Source organism: Nerophis lumbriciformis, linkage group LG15, assembly GCF_033978685.3.
Source record: "Nerophis lumbriciformis linkage group LG15, RoL_Nlum_v2.1, whole genome shotgun sequence".
Taxonomy (NCBI): Eukaryota; Metazoa; Chordata; class Actinopteri; order Syngnathiformes; family Syngnathidae; genus Nerophis; species Nerophis lumbriciformis.
This window is the reverse complement of record NC_084562.2, coordinates 8,313,378-8,337,754: the sequence shown is the minus strand read 5'-3', so window position 1 is coordinate 8,337,754 and position 24,377 is coordinate 8,313,378. Positions and strand designations below refer to the sequence as shown.

General features: G+C 40.0%; 1 protein-coding gene across 1 annotated transcript in view; it reads right to left on the bottom strand.

Moving 5' to 3' along the window:
• The window catches only part of itga11a (integrin, alpha 11a), a 191,696-nt gene that overhangs the window by 61,264 nt on the left and 106,055 nt on the right, over positions 1 to 24,377 (bottom strand). Inside the window, exons 13-16 of the mRNA XM_061974906.2 lie at positions 23,310 to 23,453; positions 11,056 to 11,259; positions 7,488 to 7,618; positions 1,396 to 1,562 (exon numbers count right to left, since the gene is read on the bottom strand). Coding sequence (XP_061830890.1) covers positions 1,396 to 1,562; positions 7,488 to 7,618; positions 11,056 to 11,259; positions 23,310 to 23,453 — 646 coding nt within the window. The remainder of the gene's footprint in view (positions 1 to 1,395; positions 1,563 to 7,487; positions 7,619 to 11,055; positions 11,260 to 23,309; positions 23,454 to 24,377) is intronic.

Genomic DNA, 24,377 nt, shown 5'->3' with positions numbered 1-24,377 from the left:
CAAATCAGATGGAAAATTAGAGGTAACATTGTTTGGGGGTATCCATAATAGGCTGATAGGGAGAAGTTTTTATTTACACGATAAGTCGGATGTCTCTTTACCTACGTGGCGGAGGCTCCGCCGAACCCCTAGGGTTCGATCGAACCCAGGTTAAGAACCACAGGTTTAGAAGTACTGATTTTGCTCAGTAGCCTTATGGTTATAGTGTCCGCCCTGAGACTGGGAGGTTGTTAGTTCAAACCCCGGCCGAGTCATACCAAAGACTACAAAAAAAGGGTTGCTTGGCACACAGCATCAAGGGTTGGAATTGGGGGTTAAATCACCAAATGATTCCCGAGCGCGGTGCACGCTGCTGCTCACTGCTCCCCTCACCTCCCAGGGGGTGAACATAGGGATGGGTCAAATGCAGAGGAGGTGTTTCACCACACCCAGTGTGTGTGTGACAATCGTTGAGACTTTAACTTTATTTTGTAGTAGTATAGGTACACAATCGGTAAACAATACCCATTCCGACTCATAACACCACTTTAAAAAACTCCTAATACAAATTTGCATGAAACTACAGTATCTCACAACCCCAGTTCGGTTTTCACTTCAAGCACATCTGTCGAGCGTTACTCGCCAGACATAACAATGAGTGGAAAATTAAATAAACGTGTTCCACTGTACGCAACCAGGGAAGACAAGATAACTCCCCCTATTCTCTTTCTACTTTTGTTTTGGCAAGTCTGATTTATTTCATGACGACGCATGGGGGTGAAGAGGTCAACTAAGAACACGTGCCCCCTTCACCTTGGCTTCCTTAGCGTCTTCTCATAGCGAAACAGGAACCTGATATCATATCCGTTCAAATAAACTTTTAAGTAAGGAATCCTTGAGAATGTGTGCAGGTGGCCACTTATCACTCATCTGACAGATTGAGTCATCAGTTTATCTGTGCAAAACAGATCAATTTACAGATAATTTGATGACGAGGTTCAAACAGTAAAAAAAAACAGAGCTCATTACCAGTACTTCATAGTAGTAGTAAAGAAACGTTTTTCTTTCAGTGCCACTTGTAATTAGCAGACATTGCACAGGAAAGCACACCCTGAAAAGTAAGCTTGAGGCAGGACATAGAGGATATACTGCACATGGTTTTATGGCCTTTTCCACTCAAAGCCAGCCATGTTTCTTCCTGTCATGTTTCATCAAGTACCAAAAAAAGTAGCTGACCAACTGCATATTGCATACAGTTGAACAGCTGTCAGCATATTTTGGTGTCAGCAACAGATTCTGATTTTGTTTTACATGTCTAAACAGGTTTAAATGAAAAACAGACGTCGACACAAGAGAAAAAAACTGGAAGCTTCGCGGAGACACTTTGAGAGCAAATGATTATTTTCGCTGGCTTACCGATTTCCTGCGTGGCGGCAATGGCCGTCCTTGCGGTGATGTTGAAGCACACGATGGCTGACATGCAGGTCACGTCTTTGCCACCCCTCTGACAGTCCTTCACAAAGATGTTGATCTTACTCGGTTCGAACCTAACTGCGGTGTATATGCGGACGACACTCTTTGACCTGTGAAGATATACACAACATATCACATAGCGGTCAATAGATCTGCTGAAAAAAATCTATTCACAGCAGAAAAAAAATCTTTTTTTTTTTTTATCGATTTCTGAATATTAACTGAATTTGATACTATTCAAAATGTTCAAAAATCTATAAAATAACCCATATTTTGAATCAATTTTTTAAATACGTTTTTCAGGCCATCTCCTGTTTAATAGCTGTGTGTATATGTCATACGTCAGTGGCCTTGTGGTTAGTGTGTCCACCCTGAGATCTGTAGGCCGTGAGTTCAAACCCCGGCCAAGTCATACCAAAGACTATAAAAAATGGGACCCATTGCCTCCCTGCTTGGCACTCAGCATCAAGGGTTGGAATTGGGGGGGGTTAAATCACCAAAATGATTCCCGAGCGCGGCCACCGCTGCTGCTCACTGCTCCCCTCACCTCCCAGGGGGTGGATGGGTCATTTCACCACACATAGTGTGTGTGTGACTATCAGTGGTACTTTAACCTGTTTTGAAAAGGTTACTTTACAGTGTGTTATGTCGTGGTCACATCCTGTTTTCCCAGGATGCAGACGGAAACTCCGGAGGCAAAGTGCAGGTGAGACGATGATTTATTGTCATAAATCAGGCAGGAAATGCAGATAAATAGAAAAGCGTGCCGCTAGCACAGGTAGCTATGGCAAAGCTTAGCACAGGAAGAAGAATTAAAGCATGGGTCACAAACGTAAATGTTGCATGAAGAAAATAAGACAGCCAGACTCAGTGTGGCGAAAAACAGGAATAAGTAGCTCTCTGATTAGTGCCCGGGGGCAGGTGAGCGTTCCAGACACTAATCAGCACCCATGGTAACCAAAAACACACGAACCCAAGGGTGCTGAAAACAGAACTGAGGGAGTCAAAAACTAAACAGAACATGATCCGTTGCACAATGTTCCATCCATCCATCCATCGATCTTCTTCCGCTTATCCGAGGTCGGGTCCCGGGGGCAGCAGCCCAAGCAGGGAAGCCCAGACCTCCCTCTCCCCAGCCACTTCGTCCAGCTCCTCCCGGGGGATCCCGAGGCGTTCCCAGGCCAGTCGGGAGACATCGTGTCCTGGGTCTTCCCCGTGGCCTCCTACCGGTCGGACGTGCCCCAAACACCTCCCTAGGGAGGCGTTCGGGTGGCATCCTGACTAGATGCCCGAACCACCTGATCTGGCTCCTCTTGATGTGGAGGAGCAGCGGCTTTACTTTGAGCTCCTCCCGGATGACAGAGCTTCTCACCCTATCTCTAAGGGAGAGCCCTGCCACCAGGCGGAGGAAACTCATTTCGGCCGCTTTTACCCGTGATCTTGTCGTTTCGGTCATGACCCAAAGCTCATGACCATAGGTGAGGATGGGAACGTAGATCGACTGGTAAATTGAGAGCTTTGCCTTCCGGCTCAGCTCCTTCTTCACCACAACGGATCGATACAGCGTCCGCATTACTGAAGATGCCGCACAGATCCGCTTGTCGATCTCACGATCCACTCTTCCCTCACTCGTGAACAAGACTCCTAGGTACTTGAACTCCTCCACTTGGGGCAGGGTCTCCTCCCCAACCCGGAGATGGCACTCCGCCCTTTTCCGGGCGAGAACCATGGACTCGGACTTGGAGGTGCTGATTCTCATCCCAGTCGCTTCACACTCGGCTGCGAACCGATCCAGTGAGAGCTGAAGATCCTGGCCAGATGAAGCCATCAGGACCACATCATCTGCAAAAAGCAGAGACCTAATCCTGCAGCCACCAAACCGGATCCCCTCAACACCTTGACTGCGCTTAGCACAATGTTTTCAAACCCAAATAACATACTGCGAAAATCGTTTTGAATCAACAATTGTGTTGAATCGGGAGTCAATTCCGAATCGAATTGTAACACCAAGAATTTGAATCGAATCGTGAATTGTTGTATGATTCCTGTACCTAGTGGTCATAGACTGAACATTTTCAAATTATCATTCTTAATCATGAGTTACCTTTGAAATATCATATGTTATTTTGTAGGGCTGTGAATCTTTGGGCACCACACCATTTGATTCAATTCATTCTTGGGAGTAACGATTCGATTCACAAATTACAAAAGATTTCTCAATTCAAAATCAATATTTTTTTTATAAGACTGAGTGCCAGTTCCATGATTAACTACATTCCTCAATAATTTAAACAAAATATGTCTGATACATTTATACATTACTTAAAAGAAAATTGTTTAATAAAATCAAATACAAATAAGGCAACAAGAGAAGTAACCCAAACTTCTCTTTTCTAAAGTAAACATCGACAGCAGATAGGGTCATTTCCATCAACAATATGATTTACCTGAGTGGCTAGACAGGACAGATTTAAAAATATATATTATTTATTAACTTTTTCATTGATTATGAATCGCTACAAATAGGAATTGCGACTCATTCATAAATCTATTTTTTGCCACCTCTATTATTTTATATAGCGTATTTTTTGGAGTATAAGTCGCACCTGCCAAAAATGCATAATAAAGAAGAAAAAAAACATATAAATCGCACTGGAGCCCGGCCAAACTATGAAAAAAACTGCGACTTATAGTCCGAAAAATACGGTACTGTAAATGTACATGTTATCTTTCTCTAGTTTTATAGATCTTCACAGTAAACTCACTACAGTACATACAATGGATAAAAGTTGTTGACACATGTACGGTGGGACCTCCGTTTTTGTATGTCTATATTTTTCGTATGGTTCAGTGTTTCTGGACATTTTTGTTAAAATGTTTTTCCAGTTTTCTTATAAGTCTTGTTTATCGTACATTGAGCATAACAAACGTGTCTGTTTTGCCCACGTATCATTCCACTGAATCGAGTGCCCAAACAAAGAATGTTGGTGACCACTGTTCCCACTGGACACAGGTAATTTCCGATTTCTTCGACCATATAGCAGATCTGATTTTTTTATGTCAGTGTGGTAAGGGAAAATCCAGATTTTTTTCAAATCCGATCAAGGGCTCTTTCATATGTAAATATGAATCAGATTTTTACGGATGCATTCCGTTAACATTTGACATACACAGAAGTTGAATATTTTTGCGGTAATGTGAACGACTACATAAAAAGATTGGATTTAATAAAAACTAATCTAAAATGGGTATCACACCCTGCATTGTGAACATAGCCTCAGTCTCTCAGTCGCAAAAAAGGCACACACAGGGCGAAAGAAAATTGAGCACTTTCATAAAGAAGGTGAGAAACACTATTACATTCAATGAAGAACTTGTAGCAAAGTACGACATTGCCGACCCCTGGAATCCTCCCTTTCCACTCGTCGCCAACAAGTGTCTTTAATAAAGGTAAAAGTGATACTAGATGTTTATTTATCCATCTAATCCATCATGTATATGATGTATTTTATATAGTTATGCATGTAAAAGTATAATTTATTGTCAACGTTGTGGGGTGTTTGGAACTGATTCATTGGATTTACTTTATTTCTCAAAGGGAACCAATTATGCCAAACCTACTTTTCCTACCTATTGGTACTCGGTTTTGTGTACTTGGGATCTGAAATGTGAAATCAAACCATGGGGCATGCTGGAGATATTTATAAAATAAAACTGCCTTCTTTCATACTTCCTCCAAACGAGTCGTTTGGATTTGCCAAATTTGTGACGTTTTTTAAGATTGTCTGTAAAACATCTTCGCAACATTTTGACCAAAGAACCACCATTCCATGTTATGTAGACCACAAGGAAGAGTTTTAAATGTAAAAAAATAAATCATAATATGACTCCTTTACGGGATAAGTTTCTTTGTTTTATGCACATTTGGGCCTTTGATCTTTTGGAATGGATTACTAACATAAGGCAAGGCGCTGCTGTATTTGTAAATAAATGTATGGTTCTTTGGAAATGTGTTCCAAATTGAACACTATTAAAAAGTCAATATTAACACAAAGGTTGTTATGGCCCACTGACTGTCAATGGAATTTTATAAAGGTACTTTGTAGCTATATAATACAGTAAGTAGCCGACTCCTAATCTAAAGTCTCTAATCCAGTGGTTCTTAACCTTGTTGGAGGTACCAAACCCCACCAGTTTCATATACGCATTCACCGAACCCTTCTTTAGTGAAAAATAAAATGTTGTTTTTTTCAAATTCAAGACAAAGTTATATGTTTTTGGTAACACTTTGGTATGGGGAACAAATACTTAATTTAGAGTTATTTGGACACTATGGGAACATATTCCAATAAACAAAGACTTAATTTAGAGTTATTTGGACACTAGGGGAACATATATTAAGTAACAAAGACTTAATTTAGAGTTATTTGGACACTAGGGGAACATATTTTAAGTAACAAAGACTTAATTTAGAGTTATTTGGACACTAGGGGGACATATTCTAAGTAACAAAGACTTATTTTAGGGTTATTTGGACACTAGGGGGACATATTCTAAGTAACAAAGACTTAATTTAGAGTTATTTGGACACTAGGGGAACATATTCCAAGAAACAAAGACTTAATTTAGAGTTATTTGGACACTAGGGGAACATATATTAAGTAACAAAGACTTAATTTAGAGTTATTTGGACACTAGGGGAACATATTCTAAGTAACAAAGACTTATTTTAGAGTTATTTGGACACTAGGGGAACATATTCTAAGTAACAAAGACTTAATTTAGAGTTATTTGGACACTAGGGGAACATATTAAATGTAACAAAGACTTAATTTAGAGTTATTTGGACACTAGGGGAACATATTCTAAGCAACAAAGACTTAATTTAGAGTTATTTGGACACTAGGGGAACATATTCTAAGTAACAAAGACTTAATTTAGAGTTTTTTGGACACTAGAGGAACATATTAAATGTAACAAAGACTTAATTTAGAGTTATTTGGACACTCGGGGAACATATTCTAAGTAACAAAGACTTAATTTAGAGTCATTTGGTTAGGGCCAGGGTTAGAGGGTTAGGGCCAGGGTTAGAGGGTTAGTGTTATAATAAGGCCATGCCGAATAAGGCATTAATAAGTACTTAATAATGACTAGTTAGGAGCCAATATGTAACTAATTTGCATGTTAATAAGCAACTAATTAATGGTGAATATGTTCCCCATACTAAAGTGTTACCATGTTTTCTTTACTTGTGCACAAAATGAACGTGCATGAACATCACCTTGTTCAAACAACAAAACCAACACAGTGCATAAACTCACAACAAATTACACACCTGCAAATCAATGTGACTTTTGCTGTTGCCGTATCCGAAATATGCCGATAGGGAGAAGTTTCTATTTACACCATGAGTCGGGTGTGTTTTGACCTCCGTCGAACCCCTGAAGCCGACTCACCGAACCCCTAGGGTTAAGAACCACCGGTCTAATCATTGGTTGAGGTTCAGCATTTTGTGAAAAAATGTATGCAATAATAGTCTTGACTCTATCCATCCATCCATTTTCTACCGCTTGTCCCTTTCGGGGTCGCCTATCTCAGCTGCATTTAGTGTTGCCAATCAACCTATCCCCAGGTGCATGTCTTTGGAGGTGGGAGGAAGCCGTAATACCCGGAGGGAACCCACGCAGTCACGGGGAGAACATGCAAACTCCACACAGAAAGACCCCGAGCCCGGAAATTGAACCCAGGACCTTCGTATTGTGAGGCACATGCACTAACCCCTATTAGTGCATGTTAACTTTTAACTCAACAGTTAAAAATTGTGAATGTAAATCCAGACTGTTTGTTACTGTCAATGGCATCATGGGTAATTCGAACATCTGTGAAGGCTCTACTGAAAGGTACATTATTGGAGTAAAATTCTACCTCTCAGTTGATGTATTTCTCGAGAAAAATCCTTACTGATGAGAGCATAAAAATGTCAAGTCGTATCTTTATTCGAAACGTTTAGGACTGTATGTACACGAAACACTCACCAGAGGAGAACAGCTGCACCAAGGGATCCTACTGCCAGATCAACTAAACCATCGTTGTTCATATCCATCATTCCGTGGATACTGCGGCCGAAGTACTGCAGGCCAGGTGCCAAGTCTGCCGCAGCGATCCTCTGGAACGAAAAAAAAAAAGAGAGCGCACAGTAGTGTGAGTCATTGCGTTTTTTATCAAAAACATGAACAATACCACGATTGCCACAAGGCCATCTTGACTGGTATTTTGTATTATTTTGTGTTTGGTATTCCTCTAGTCAGCTCGCTGTCAATACTTCCATGAGGTCGGTCTTTCTCACCGCCCTATTGTGCCACGTCCAATCACTAAGCGTCAGCTTTATCTGTTCTGCCAACTATCCCCTCGCGAGTCGCCACCAATCAGCCTCTACCGTTCCCTCACCCTTTCCGTCTGTGCCTTGTCTTACGATTAGTCTAAGGCTGATGGAACAGACTACCTGTCTCTCAAAGTCATTAGCTATAAATTAAAGAGGATGGAAATCAGATCCACCCAAAGACTTGTGCGGCCACAGAGGAGTAAACAACACACCACTAGCTTGACAAGGAGCCAGTATCTCCAGTTCTTTTTTCTTGTTGCATGTTTGTAATATAGCCGCTACGGCACCTCAGAGCCCACCATTGTTTATAAGTTGGCAAGATGGCACGGATGATAACGTGGCATAAATTCTATCATTTCCAGCTGCCTTGCAAGATTAGTTTACTGTTGTTTTCTGGGTTGCAGGTTATGTTACTGCCAGCTTCATTTCACATTCATTTGTGTTGGATGTTTGACCTGGGCCTGTTTTTCCCACATTGCAATTAAGAGTTTGGGACAGCGTTCAAATTCAGGAACTGCACTGATCTCAAATGTGTTAAGAAATCCTTCTGAAACACAATAACTCATTATTTTTTTCAAAAATGCTTTTTGTACATTTGCATTGAGCCATGAAGTAAAAAATGTTCATACACAGGCTAAATTCAGGCCCTAAGCAAACATTTACCGTACATCAATCGCAAAAAATTTTCCCACACCAATTTTAAACGATTTGTATACTTTTTGTAGGATTTTTTTAAATACCGTATTTTCCGCACTATAAGGCGCACCGGATTATAAGGTGCACCTTCAATGAATGGCCTATTTTAAACTTTGTTCGTATATAAGGCGCACCGCATTATAAGGCGCATAGAATAGACGCTACACTAGTGAAGTGAAGTGAATTATATTTATATAGCGCTTTTCTCTAGTGAATCAAAGCGCTTTACATAGTGGAACCCAATATCTAAGTTACATTTAAACCAGTGTGGGTGGCACTGGGAGCAGGTGGGTAAAGTGTCTTGCCCAAGGACACAACGGCAGTGACTAGGATGGCGGAAGCGGGGATCGAACCTGCAACCCTCAAGTTGCTGGCACGGCCGCTCTACCAACCGAGCTATACCGTGCCAGTAGAGGCTGGGATTGCGAGACCTGTTGTGGCTTGTTATTGGTCCATATATAAGGCGCACCGGATTATAAGGTGCACTGTCAGCTTTTGAGAAAATTGGAGGTTTTTAGGTGCGCCTTATAGTGCGGAAAATTCGGTAAATGTTTTGTACTAAAACAACATCATGGGAAATACATTATTCAACAGTATATGTTTCCTATTTCAAAATATTTACTTTATTTCTCAAAGGGAACCTACTTTTCTTACCTATTGGTACTCGTTTATGTGTACTTGGGATCTGAAATGTGAAATCAAACCATGGAGGCATGCTGGAGATATTTATAAAATAAAACTGCCTTCTTTCGTACTTCCTCCAAACGAGTCGTTTGGATTTGCCAAATTTGTGATATTTTCCCCCCAAGTGTGACATCAACAGATACAAAAGCGGCTTTAAGATGGTCTGTAAAACATCATCTTTGCAACATTTTGACCAAAGAACTACCATTCCATGTTATGTAGACCACAAGGAAGAGGATAAATAAATCATAATATGACTCCTTTACGGGATAAGTTGCTTTGTTTTATGTACATTTTGGTCTTTGACCTTTTGGAATGGATTACTAACATAAGCCAAGGCACTGCTGTATTTGTAAATAAATGTATGGTTCTTTGGAAATGTGTTCCTAATTGAACACTATTAAAAAGTCAATATTAACACAAAGGTTGTTATGGCCCACTGACTGACAAGGGAATTTTATAAAGGCACTTTGTAGCTATATAATGTTATATAATACAGTAAGTAGCCAACTCCTGATCTAAAGTCTCTAATCATTGGTTGAGGTTCAGCATTTTGTGAAAAAATGTATGCAATAATAGTCCTAACTCCATCCATCCATCCATCCATTTTCTACTGTTTGTCCTTTTTGGGGTCGCGGGGGGAGCTGGAGCCTATCTCAGCTGCATTTTCCTGGCACGAATGTATTTAACATTAAAGTACCAGCCTAGCACTAACACGGTGCACCATTAAAGACTAATAATGTAAGGGGAAAGTTCCCATTATATCCTTTTTGATAGTGGGAAGGGGCTTGGAGTATGTTTGTGGTAAAATGTCATATAAAACCCAAAGGTGGACATGAAGGGACCATAGACATGAATGTCAAAATAATATTGGGCTTTTTAATATATATATATTTTTTCTGGTGCAATGAAACATGTACATTTATGTAGTGATTTAGGAATACATTGACATTTGGAGTCTTCTCAAAATAAAACTGGGTGTAAATACACCCACATGGATTATCATTCCATATTGTCAGTGGTGTGCCGTCAGGGCCAGCAAATCCTTCTCTGCTGGCCTAACATAACCAGAAATCATGATCATAATTAAAGATAAAAGTATTTTTTTTATTTACTGTCCCTAAATATCTAAAATTATTCACATTATCTTCATGTCATATTATGCTCCTTCCAGCACTGTTGTTATTAGGTTATAGAGTTTTTATCCAATCAGAATTTAGCTAGCTTATGCTGTATGAAATCAGAGAAGTGATAGCCTCAAAACGGCAATATGAATGGGAAGCAAGTAAACGAATGAAAAAGTCAAAACAGCACGAGGTGCGTGCACCAATTGGAGGTGGCTTTGTTGTTGAAATAAAAAAGATAAAACTTTGTAGCATAAACACCTGAGCTTTTACCTTAATTTTGAAAGGGGCTCCAATTAGGCCAATTTGGGCGCGGTGAGGTCTCGGGGGGGTGGGAGTGGGGGGGAGCAAGGCACTTTTATTAGTGTCTTTTTTAATTCTTGAACGAGACACAGGCATCAAGCTTGGTGGCAGCACTGCTTGATGTAATCAACAGGCTCAACTACGAAATACGACCACTTATACATAAGTACACGATAAGGTGTTGGGCGGGGGGCGTGAGAAAAAAAATAGACAAGTAGCTGCTGGTGTCAGCAACTTAAAGAGTTTGTACGGATAAATAAATAAATAAATAAATAAATACATAAATACATAAATATTATCAGTTTCTCAATTGTATTTCATTTTAGGGGGGGCGGGAACAAAACGATGTCCCCATCATGACAAAGAATTAAGAATCACTGGTATAAGGTAAGTACACTTTCATGCACAACCTACCTGTTTGTATTTTCGCAGTATTCTGTTTTGCTGACTAAAGAAAACATAGATGGCTCCTTTGTGATCGTCTTCCAGTGGAGCTCCTACCACCAGGTCATTGAAGCCATCCCCATTTAAATCAGGGACCGGTGCAAGCGACGAGCCAAAACGAGCATTCTGGCCGCCATTAAGGATCTCCAATGCACCTTCAAAAATGAAGCGATTCTGAAATGAAAGATGTGAAAACTTACAAAGTACAAAATACTGGGAATACATTTTAGGGCCAAGCATTTGTGGCTATACATTTGAAATAATGCTGAAATCTTACAATACAGTTGTTCAAATGCAACAATACATATACGTAATGATAACTTGAGATACGAAAGAATGCAGAAAAATGGAGGGGAAGAAAGAGAAGCAACCTACCTTAACCTTGTAGATTGTTGTAGTAAAATTAGGTTAAGCTTTGTCAGTGTGCTATGTGTTATACCCAGTTTACCCTAGGGCAACAACATTAATATATGTTTGATGAAACATGATTATGTGCATGAGTGTATGTATGCATATGTACTTGTATATGTACAGAATGTGTATATGTGTTTGTACAGTGAATGTATATGTACAGTATGTGTAGAAGTGTGTTTGTACAGTGAGTGTATATGTACAGTATGGGTATCTGTATGTTTGTATAATGAATGTGCGTGTGGATGTACGAACTTTGAGTATGTAAATATGTACTGTATTTGTATATGTATGTGGGAGCGTAGGTACCTATGTATGTGTGTATGTATGTATGTATGTGTGAATTTGTATGTACAATACATTTGACTCCCAGTGTGTGTGGGAGCCAGAGTACGGCCCCAGCCTCCCCGAGAGCCCAACCCACAAACAGTAGGTGTGGTGCCCACGCAGCCAAGCCGGACAGCGACAGGAAGCCCAGAGCCCGGCCCACCGCGCCGCCCACAAGGGCCAGCAGCAGGCCACAGACAGACGCACCCGGTAGAGGACAAGGCACGAGAAAAGCAGGGGACAGCCAGACCCCAAGCCAGCGAGAGACCACACCCCACACGGGCAGAAAGGCAGGACGCCCCGCCCGGGGGGCCTGGAGACCCCCCGCAACCGCAGGACCACCCAGCACGGGGCCACGGGAACCACCCACCCCACCCGCAGGGACCCCAACGATGGAGATGGAACAACCAGCAACCGCCCCGCCCAGCTCCCCCCCTGAGGGAGGGAAAAAAAAAAAATATATATATATATAATAATAATAAAATATATAAAAAAATTAAAATAAATAAATAAATAAATACATTTAAAAAAAAAAAATTAAATCTGAAATCTTTGAAAGCTAATTAGAAGGTTATCTTTCATGACACTATACAAAAGCCTTTTCATGCTCTTATTGTGGAGGCAATTATAAAAAATCTTGCAGGCACAGTTGAAAGTGTTCCACCATTAAAGACGATTGATGTTACTAATGATTGAACTCCATTCAGCTCTTTTAGATATCTCAAAACCATTTTCACTCATAAAATGTAATTTACACAGGAAAGACTAGCTAATGGGTTTCCGATGTCTTTCATCTCAACAATCATAATCATAAGTTTGGGTCAGCTACTGTGTTTAATGTATTCATTGTGTCTGATTGAATGCCAACATCTGCGAACAAAAAAGTGAGGATTTTTATCTCATTCCAATAAAAGAATGGAGAATCGCTGTAAACCTTTGGTACAATTATTTATAGAACTTATGCCGATATGTTGCCTGTTACTCACTGAACACAAACAACAGGAAAGGAGACACATGGAAAAAGTTGCATTACACTTAGAAAAGTGCTTATGTCAGCGTCTGTGGCTTTCATGTCCTTGCTGATGAATTACTGCTACTGATCGTAACTTGGATAAGGAATTAGTCGGAAATATTTGCAGACGCAAGCAGGGTTCAAATGATAAAATCCCTCAAAATAGCTGTTCAGAGTATCTTTTACCACTCACTCATCTTTTCCGGAACAATATTATCACGCAGTGTGTTTATCACTGACATAATCCAGTCATGTGTTATTTAGTTTTGGTGATGATATCTTGCTAACATTCACAAATTGAGTTTGGTATAGGGAGTTTAAAAGCTAGATGAAACTTGAAAAGGTCTGATAACTCAAAAAAAAAAAAAAAGTTCAAGGTCAGATGGAATTGATTCAAGTTTATGGAAGTAATTAAGAGAGTGGAAAATGTATCAAAGAAAGCATTCTGGCTGAATGGAGAAAAATGCAACTGGACTGTAGTCATGCATATCATTGCTCTATTTGGCTGTTCAGTTCATAATAAAATCTAGAGCAGACAAAATATTAGATGGCTGTTGAATAAATGCGAATTACGTTGATTTGGGGCAGTATTTTCCTTCCCAGCTACCTGAAGTGACGCAACATGGGAGGACGATGGTCAAACATACAAACCCCAAAACCAGTGACGTTGGCACGTTGTGTAAATCGTAAATAAAAACAAAATACAATGATTTGCAAATCCTTTTCAACCTATATTCAATTGAATGGACTGTAAAGACAAGATACTTAACATTCGAACTGGAAAACTTTGTTATTTCTTTCAAATTTTAGCTCATTTGGAATTTTATGCCTGCAACATGTTTCAAAAAAGCTGGGACAAGTGGCAAAAAAGACTGAGAAAGTTGAAGAATGCTCATCAAACACTTATTTGGAACATCCCACAGGTGAACAGGCTAATTGGCTTCAAAAATTGGTCTTCACAGTTCCCAAAACGTTTACTGAGTGTTGTTAAAAGGAAAGGCCATGTAACATTGTGGTAAAAATGCCCCTCTACCAACTTTTTTGTACTGTGTTGCTGCCATTAAAATCTATGTTAATGATTATTAGCAAAAAAAAAATAAGTTGCTCAGTTCAAACATTAAATATCTTGTCTTTGCAGTCTATTCAATTGAATATAAGTTGAAAAGGATTTGCAAATCATTGTATTCTGTTTTTATTTACGAATTACACAACGTGCCAACTTTACTAGTTGTGGTTTTTGTATATTCTGAGGTGGTTGAAGGGACTAGAAGGGCCATAACCAGTTCAAAGTGTAACTACTATTGTGCATTGTTGTTTTAATTGTGTATTTAGAGGCTGCGTTTCCCAGACATTCATGTATTTATTTCAATTTGGAGCACCAACATTAGATTCGCCACTACCAAATGTACAATATTTGAATGATGTTCTGATAGCATTATAGTTGGAACGACATCTGTGTTTATTTAGTGACTTGCATCTGTCTTGCTAAAATAAATAGCTATTATGGTCTAACCCAGACCTGGGCATTCTGCGGCCCACGAGCCACATCCGGCACTTTGTGCGTTCCTGTCCGGCCCGCGTGAGGCCAATCTTAAATTACAAAATACATTTTAAAAAGTATCTATGTCGAGTGTGCAATACAACGGTGCTGCTTTTGTTTTGAAAAGCGTTATTTATATTACTTCCGTGTGGACGTATGCGCGTGAGTGAATGTGAACAGCGGCAATCACAAATTACAAAATAAAGTTTAAAAAACATCTATGTCGTGCGCGCAATACAACTGTGCTGCTTTTATTTTGAAAAGTGTTATTTATGGACGTATGTCCGGGTGTAACCTGTGAGTGAAGGTGCACAGCGACAAGTGATGCACGGTTTACCCCCGAGACGCTAAAAAGAGAAAAGATGATGACGAATGCTGTGTTTTCAACAAGACATGGACTGCCAAATATTTCTTTACAGAAATTAAAGGTAAAGCCGTGTGCTTAATTTGTGGTACACAGGTTGCTGTGTTTAAAGAATATAATTTGAATCGCCACTACATGACGAAGCACGAGGAAAAATACCGGAATCTGTCTGATGAAGAGCGCGCAAGGAAAGCTGATGTGTTGATGGTAAAACTGCAAACCCAACAAGGACTTTTTGCCATATTACACACCCCCAGAATGCAGTTGTCAGGACAAGTTTCGTCATTTCTCACAAAATCGCCAGAAAAAGTAAGGCGTTTTCTGACGGAGAGTTTATTAAAGAGTGCTTATTGGACTCTGTTGCGCTAAAATGCCCGGAAATTTGGAGCTTCAGCTGAAGAACAGAACGGCCGACTTTGACTGTTTTTTGCTGGCTTTGGATGAGAGCTGTGATGTACGTAATACCGCCCAGCTGCTCATCTTCTTACGTGGGATAACTGCTGACTTTCAAATCACGGAGTAGCTGGCAGCCATGCAGTCAATTAAAAGGGACAACCGCAGGTAATGACTTGTTCACATAGGTAAATGCGTGTTTGGACATGTTTGGACTGAAATGGGACAAGCTGGCAGGTGTGACAACAGATGGTTCTCCAAATCTGACGGGGAAAAATGTTGGACTTTTAAAGAGGATGCAAGATAAACTTTAAATTAACCCTGTGCAAAAATTGACATTTTTGCATTGTATTGTACATCAGGAAGTGTAGTGTAAGACAGTGTTAAAAATAAAACCAGCAAAAGCAATCTGCTTTTGTATAAAGTTAAGTTAAGTTAATTATTATTATTATTTATCTTACCGTATATCAAAAATAATATTGAGCAAAATGTAATTGAAATATTGTCGATGTGGCCCTCCAGCAGTGCTCGGGTTGCTCATGCGGCCCCCGTTAAAAATTAATTGCCCACCCCTGGTCTAACCTGTACACGTTTATTCAAGACTACAGTATAGTTTAATTGATACTTAAGCAGAGCCGTCATATAGGGGAAAAAGTGATGACAATAGCCTCTATGACAAAATGATTATACATACACAATACACGTGTATTTGCTGCCATTGTTTATACCAATATTCACTTATATAAATACAAAAAGCAGACATTAAGGTTTATTTCAATAGATGACAGAATAGTAACAATATATTGGACTTACGTATCATATACTAAAGTATATTGTCCCGATTTGATATTACTATCGGATCTCGGTATCAGAGTTTAGCAGCATACATCTAAAATGTCCGATAAAAGCCTTGGAGTCTGCCTACTGGCCAGTCCCTCCAGGTATTTGGGATTGCGCCAATTCACACACATACAACCAATCGCCACAAATTATGTATGGCCTTGCAAATTTGTCCAATGCTTGCAACTACTCCGCACAGTTTGGCCACTCAAATTTGTCCCCGAATGGCACTGAAATATCACAAATCTACATAAACTTATGTTTGTTTATTGTGTAAACAAAGCAGGAACAGCTACATGCAACAATATACAAATGTTATATTGCTGAAACTAAACAATTGTCATCGTCGTGCATAGCTCAGAGCTACTTCTGGTTCCTGTCTACGGGTTAGGGTTAGGTAGTATTTAAAGATTTATCAACGCAAAGGTGTCCTCATTTCCTAGGTTGTATCCATTTTTATAACAACTTAAATGTCATTTATCCAGGGAAAGGCAATTAAGGACATGTTTTAATTTGCAATGATAATCTAGCAAAGAGGTAGCATTTACATGACAGAGATGTTGAAGTGTGATAATAATCCCTCATCGTCTGTCATTTACCAACAAAAATTCAAAAGCTCTTAAGAGTTCACAAATGTTTTTAACGTGCGGGAATAAATGTGTTGGAACATAAAAGAATGGTTTAGATGGACAACAATTTTCAAGCATAAAACATACATGGAGAATGTTTGCAACTATTGGATGACAGAGAAGACAGTGGACAATAAGTGATGTTTCTTTCTGTAATTATAAATGTATATTACTATTATTAGTTATATTTAAACAGTATAGTAATTTGACAATAAACTCCGAATATGTGATGTCAGGGCATTCAATCGATCGCAACTGGACTGTTTGGTTTGTCTTAGAAGATATTTCGGCTTCATCAGTTAATGCTCATAGACTTAGATTCGTCAGATCTTGTTTTAGACTTAGAATGGTCAGATCTAGTCAAGTGGCTGGTGCCAAAACTCAAAATATTTATACTACAAAACCAAGAGGGTGTGCCTGGGCAAGGATGGTTTCGCCCTATTGTAGTGAGTATAAATATTTGGGGTTTTGGCACCAGCCGCTTGACTAGATATGACCAATCTAAGTCTATGAGCACGAACCGATGAAGCCTACTCCAATGAGCGGCAAAACGTCTTCCGAGACAAACCAAACAGTATAGTTGCGATCGAGTGAATGCCCTGAGATGACAATGACCTGGATGAATGAGAACATTCAACGAAATGCTCTGAATATGTGCTTTTACTGACATCTATTGTCTACTTTCAAGTCTGTACGGTATAGAGTGTAACGAGTAAACCATCAAAACAGTATTTGTTTTCCAATTTTAGTTAAAACCTTGTGCTTTTTGAGGTTAAAGTTACAAAGAACACTTAAAACAATGGCAATTCATAAAATCCCAAATTGATACGTTGGTTTTGAAAAAAAAGCCTCAACTTTAGAGAATATCTGTAGGCATTTTAGGCCGCTACAATCACAAAACAAGCCCACAAAACCCTGGAGTGGCTGTCAAAAGAAAGTGCTGATTGGGGTGGGCAATACTGGGAATTTTGGTATAGATCCGATACCAAGTAAATACAAGGCGAGTCTCGCTGAAACTAATACCGATAATTTTGACTTCAACGTCACGATCATTGAATAATTATTAAATTGCCTCTTGTTAGTTAATTATAGTTATGAGAACATAGGAAACATGTTGAGTAAATACAAATGGTTTTATAACTTAATAAAACAATTTAAAACAATGTTATCGTATATTAGTGTAAAAAAGAAAACTTGTTCTGTCCTACTACACACAATTGTTTGAGAAAAATGTAATATTTTCAAAATAACAAAAAAACAACAATGTAACAAAAATATAAATCTTAAAAGCACTAGTTCCATTGGCAGCAAATGCAACAAATATTGAGCTGTTTGCCCACAATACCCAGCAATATGTTTGGAGAAGAAAAGGTGAGGCCTTTAATCCCAGGAACACTATCCCCACCGTCAAGCATGGTGGTGGTAGTATTATGCTCTGGGCCTGTTTTGCTGCCAATGGAACTGGTGCCTGGTGTGATGACTGTATTACGATGATAGTATATATGATAGTATACATCTGTATCATGAATCAATTTAAGTGGACCCTGACTTAAACAAGTTGAAAAACTTTTTTGGGTGTTACCATTTAGTGGTCAATTGTACGGAATATGTACTTCACAGTGCAACCTACTAATAAAAGTCTCAATCAATCAATCAATCAAAAGCCTTAAATGGGACAATGAAAAAGGAGGATTACCTCCAAATTCTTCAGGACAACCTAAAATCATCAGCCCGGAGGTTTGGTCTTGGGTGCAGTTGGGTGTTCCAACAGGACAATGACCCCAAACACACGTCAAAAGTGGTAAAAGAATGGCTAAATCAGGCTAGAATTAAGGTTTTAGAATGGCCTTCCCAAAGTTCTGACTTAAACGTGTGGACAATGCTGAAGAAACAAGTCCATGTCAGAAAACCAACAAATTTAGCTGAACTGCACCAATTTTGTCAAGAGGAGTGGTCAAAAATTCAACCAGAAGCTTGCCAGAAGCTTGTGAATGGCTACCAAAAGCGCCTTATTGCAGTGAAACTTGCCAAGGGACATGTAACCAAATATTAACATTGCTGTATGTATACTTTTGACCCAGCAGATTTGGTCACATTTTCAGTAGACCCATAATAAATTCATAAAAGAACCAAACTTCATGAATGTTTTTTGTGACCAACAAGTATGTGCTCCAATCACTCTATCACAAAAAAAATAAGAGTTGTAGAAAGTATTGGAAACTCAAGACAGACATGACATTATGTTCTTTACAAGCGTATGTAAACATTTGATCATGACTTTACATGAAGTAAAAATATATGTAATGTAGTAACGAGCACATTTATAATGACATTTAATATTAACGTATTTTGCTCATTTTAAGCATACGCGGCACATTCATTTCAAAAACGCATCACCGCCTTTTTTTTTTAAACTACATCACTGGCTATTACTCACTCCAGACCTAATGAAAGCCAACAAACATAATAAAACATATATTCCCATTTAGATGAAGAATGACTCATAATCATGTCGTTCTCACCATTTCCGGGGCTAAACACGGCTGTCAAAGTGTACCAACTTGTCGGAATACGTCTTCGTTCTCCTACTAACCAGGTGAGAGACATGATTTATGATCTACGATAAAGTTTGACGAGCAAGGAAACTAGGAAGCAGCTGTCATTATTGGCACACACGCTTGTGATCACGGCGCCACTATAAATCGTTTTAATTATCCGTCCATCCATTTTCTACCGCTTGTCCCTTTTTGGGGTCGCGGGGGGTGCTGGAGCCTATCTCAGCTGCATTCGGGCGGTAGGCGGGGTACACCCTGGACAAGTCGCCACCTCATCACAGGGCCAACACAGATAGACCACGCAGTCACAGGGAGAACATGCAAACTCCACACAGAAAGATCCCGAGCCCGGGTTTGAACTCAGGACTTCTCAAGACCTTTGTATTGTGAGGCACATGCACTAACCCCTGTATCACCGTGCTGCCTAGTAGTAGTACATAGTACCGTATTTTTCGGAGTATAAGTCGCACCGCAGTATAAGTCGCACCTGCCGAAAATGCATAATAAAGAAGGAAAAAAACATATATAAATCGCACTGGAGCCCGGCCAAACTATGAAAAAAACTGCGACTTATAGTCCGAAAAATACGGTAGTTTTAAATAGTGCTTCACTAATACTTGGTTAATATTCAAGTCATGAAATGTAAATGGAGTATCGCTGCTGGTTCATTGGGTTTTATGGACGGAATACCCATTGGCTCCTCTGTAAGCATACTTTTTTACGTTTATTTATGAAATAGAATGCATTAAAAAAAATACAACCGTCGTCATGTCTTTCATAATGATTGTGAACGATAGGCAAAATTCCCCCCAAAAAAGTGCAGTTTTCCTTTAAGTACTATGGGGTGTGTTCAGTTAAATGTGGTTGGTCTATACCAGGGGTCGGCAACCCGCGGCTCCGGAGCCGCATGCGGCTCTTTGATCACTCTGATGCGGCTCAGCAGCTTACTTGCTGAACCCCCCAATTTTACCGTGAGACTTCCGGATTTCAGTGCCTCTCGCAGAAAACTTCCGGGATTAATATTCACCGATTTTCACCCTTTCAGCTATAATAAGGGCGTGCCATAATGATACAACATTTGGCGCCCTCTACAATCTGTATTAACAGCGTGCCAGCCCAACACTTGTTATACGATATACGTCTTCTGCTTGCACACGTATGTGACAGCAAGGCATACTTGGTCAACAGCCACACAGGTTACACTGACGGTGACCATATAAAACAACTTTAACACTCTTACTAATAATGCGCCACACTTTGAACCAAAACCAAACAAGAATGACAAACACATTTCGGGAGAACATCTGCACCTTAACACAACATAAACACAACAGAACAAACACCCAGAATCCCATGCAGCCCTGACTCTTCCGGGCTACATTATACACCCCTACTACCACCAAACCCCGCCCCCACCCCAACCCTGCTCCCTCACACATCAACACCCCCCCCACTCCTCTCTGTGTGTCGGTTGAGGTGGGCGGGGTTTGATAGCGGGGGTGTATAATGTAGCCCGGAAGAGTTAGGGCTGCATGGGATTCTGGGTATTTGTTCTGTTGTGTTTATGTTGTGTTAAGGTGCAGATATTCTCCCGAAATGTGTTTGTCATTCTTGTTTGGTGTGGGTTCACAGTGTGGCGCATTATTAGTAAGAGTGTTAAAGTTTTTTTTATACCGCCACCGTCAGTGTAACCTGTGTGGTTGTTGAACAAGTATGCCTTGCTGTCACCTACATGAGCAAGCGGAAGCTCCATTAATCCATACATGTAGCTGAACAGGCACGCTGGTTGTAGTGGGCGCTATATGCTGTACCATCTCGGCACGCATGACGCTGACAAGCGCTATTCATTCAAAACCTGCGTGCCGCACCAGCTAAAAAAATTCCATATAAAGGTGTGGGCAGCGTGTCTGAGACCCCTGGTTTATTTATAGCACAAAGCAAAAAAAACCCACCTTTGTATGCAGTGTTATTTCATTTAAAATTTCCAAAATTTTTGCGGCTCCCATTGTTTCTATAATTTGTGAAACTGGTCAAAATGGCTCTTTGACTGGTAAAGGTTGCCGACCCCTGGCCTATACCAATGGTTCTCAACCTTTTTTCAGTGATGTACCCCTTTTGAACATTTTTTTAATTCAAGTACCCCTAATCAGAGCAAAGCATTTTTGGTTAAAAAAAGAGATAAAGAAGTAAAATACAGCACTATGTCATCAGTTTCTGATTTATTAAATTGTATAACAGTGCAAAATATTGCTAATTTGTAGTGGTCTTTCTTGAACTATTTGGAAAAAAAAGATATAAAAATAACTAAAAACTTGTTGAAAAATAAACAAGTGATTCAATTATAAATAAAGATTTCTACACAAAGAAGTAATCATCAACTTAAAGTGCCCTCTTTGGGGATTGTAATAGAGATCCATCTGGATTTATGAACTTACCGTATTTTCCGCACTATAAGGCGCACCTAAAAACCACAAATTTTCTCAAAAGCTGACAGTGCGCCTTATAACCCGGTGCGCTTTATATATGGATTAATATTAAGATTCATTTTCATAAAGTTTCGGTCTCGTAACTATGGTAAACAGCCGCCATCTTTTTTCCCGGTAGAACAGGAAGCGCTTCTTCTTCTACGCAAGCAACCGCCAAGGTAAGCACCCGCCCCCATAGAACAGGAAGCGCTTCTTCTTCTACTGTAAGCAACCACCCGCCCGCGTAGAAGAAGAAAAAGCGCGCGGATATTACCGTACGTTTCATTTCCTTTGTGTGTTTACATCTGTAAAGACCACAAAATGGCTCCTACTAAGCGACAGGGATCCGGTTCATGAAAAGACGCAATCTCTCCATCCGCACACGGATTACTATTTCACAGCAACTGATATTCCTGTGAACCGCACTGTGGATACAACGGGAGCACGTACGGTGAATATTCGCACCACAGGGAATGAGAAGTCATCCTTCACTGTGGTTCTAGCTTGCCATGCTAATGGCCAGAAACTTCCACCCATGGTGATATTCAAAAGGAAGACCTTGCCAAAAGAGACCTTTCCAGCCGGCGTCATCATAAAAGCTAACTCGAAGGGATGGATGAAGAAAAGATGAGCGAGTGGTTAAGGTAAGTTTAAGTTTACGCGAAGAGGCCGGGTGGCTTTTTTCACGCAGCTCCGTCCATGTTGATATACGATTCCATGCGCGCCCACATCACGCTGGTTTTAATATATTATTAAAGTTTGACTGACCTATTTGACTGTTTTTTTGACAATCCTTTAGCGCAGTTAGATGCGGCTTACAACACGGGGCGGCTTATAGGTGGACAAAGTTTTGAAATATGCCGTTCATTGAAGGCGCGGCTTATAACCCAGGGCGCCTTATGGTGCGGAAAATACGGTAATTCTAAACATTTCTTCACAAAAAAATAAATCTTTAACATCAATATTTATGGAACATGTCCACAAAAAATCTAGCTGTCAACACTGAATATTGCATTGTTGCATTGTAATGAATGGAATAGCCTACTTGATTTGATGTTCAGTTTATGAACATACATTCATATTTTGTTGAAGTATTATTCAATAAATATATGTATAAAAGATTTTTGAATTGTTGCTATTTTTAGAATATTTAAAAAAAATCTCACGTACCCCTTGGCATACCTTCAAGTACCCCCATTTGAGAACCACTGGCCTATACTATATTTTTTAAAGTTTATTTATTAATACAATGAGCAAGACAGACCCAGAACGCTGAGAAATGTCCTTCCATTAGAGAAAGTTATCGCCTGCTTTGCGAGTTGCCGACAACGGGATTTAAAAGGGGGCAAAATAGTTTCCCGCTGAGTTCATCCTTTACATTATTGAAGTTGCACTGGCACGGCAAATTGTGCACTTTTTGATCTCCACTTTTGAACAAGTTGCTAAGTCATGAGGCAAATGTCTGCCGGCAGTTAACTGCGGTCCTGGAACGGAACAGACTGTTTCTTTGTGTGCCATCCGGCACTTTTTGCTGAGGTGTGTTGTGCAATTACTGAGGATGTCTGGAGCTTGAACAGGTGTTGACCCACTTTACCAACATGGTTACTTTGGTCCCAGACTGAATAATGCCACTGCAATATGTGGTCTGCCTGTGTGTGTTTCTGTAAGACTGCAGAGTTTATACCTACCAGCTCGGTCACTCTGTAGATGTAGACTTTGCCCTTCTCCATCCCTCCGCTGAAGAACATGGGTGCAGCCACCAAAAGGTTATCAGTCACACCATCTCCATCGATATCCACCGGTGCAATCTCACTGCCATAATATGAGCCAATCTAAAAAATATTCCAAACACAAACGCAGAGTTTAGAAAAAGTACAATCTGATGCAATGATCTACAAACCACGTTTCCATATGAGTTGGGAAAATGTGTTAAATGTAAATATAAACGGAATACAATGATTTGCAAATCATTTCCAACCCAAATTCAGTTGAATATGCTACAAAGACAACATATTTGATAATCAAACTGATAAACATTTTTTTTGTTGCAAATAATCATTAACTTTAGAATTTGATACCAGCAACACGTGGCAAAGAAGTTGAGAAAGGTGGCAATAAATACTGATAAAGTTGAGGAATGCTCATCAAACACTTATTTGGAACATCCCACAGGTGAACAGGCAAATTGGGAACAGGTGGGTGCCATGATTGGGTATAAAAGTAGATTCCATGAAATGCTCAGTCATTCACAAACAAGGATGGGGCGAGGGTCACCACTTTGTCAACAAATGCGTGAGCGAATTGTTGAACAGTTTAAGAAAAACCTTTCTCAACCAGCTATTGAAAGGAATTTAGGGATTTAACCATCTACGGTCCGTAATATCATCAAAGGGTTCAGAGAATCTGGAGAAATCACTGCACGTAAGCAGCTAAGCCCGTGACCTTCGATCCCTCAGGCTGTACTGCATCAACAAGCGACATCAGTGTGTAAAGGATATCACCACATGGGTTTAGGAGCACTTCAGAAACCCACTCACTAATTACAGTTGGTCGCTACATCTGTAAGTGCAAGTTAAAACTCTCCTATGCAAGGCGAAAACCGTTTATCAACAACACCCAGAAACGCCTTTGGCTTCGCTGGGCCTGAGCTCATCTAAGATGGACTGATACAAAGTGGAAAAGTGTTCTGTGGTCTGACGAGTCCACATTTCAAATTGTTTTTAGAAACTGTGGACGTCGTGTCCTGCGGACCAAAG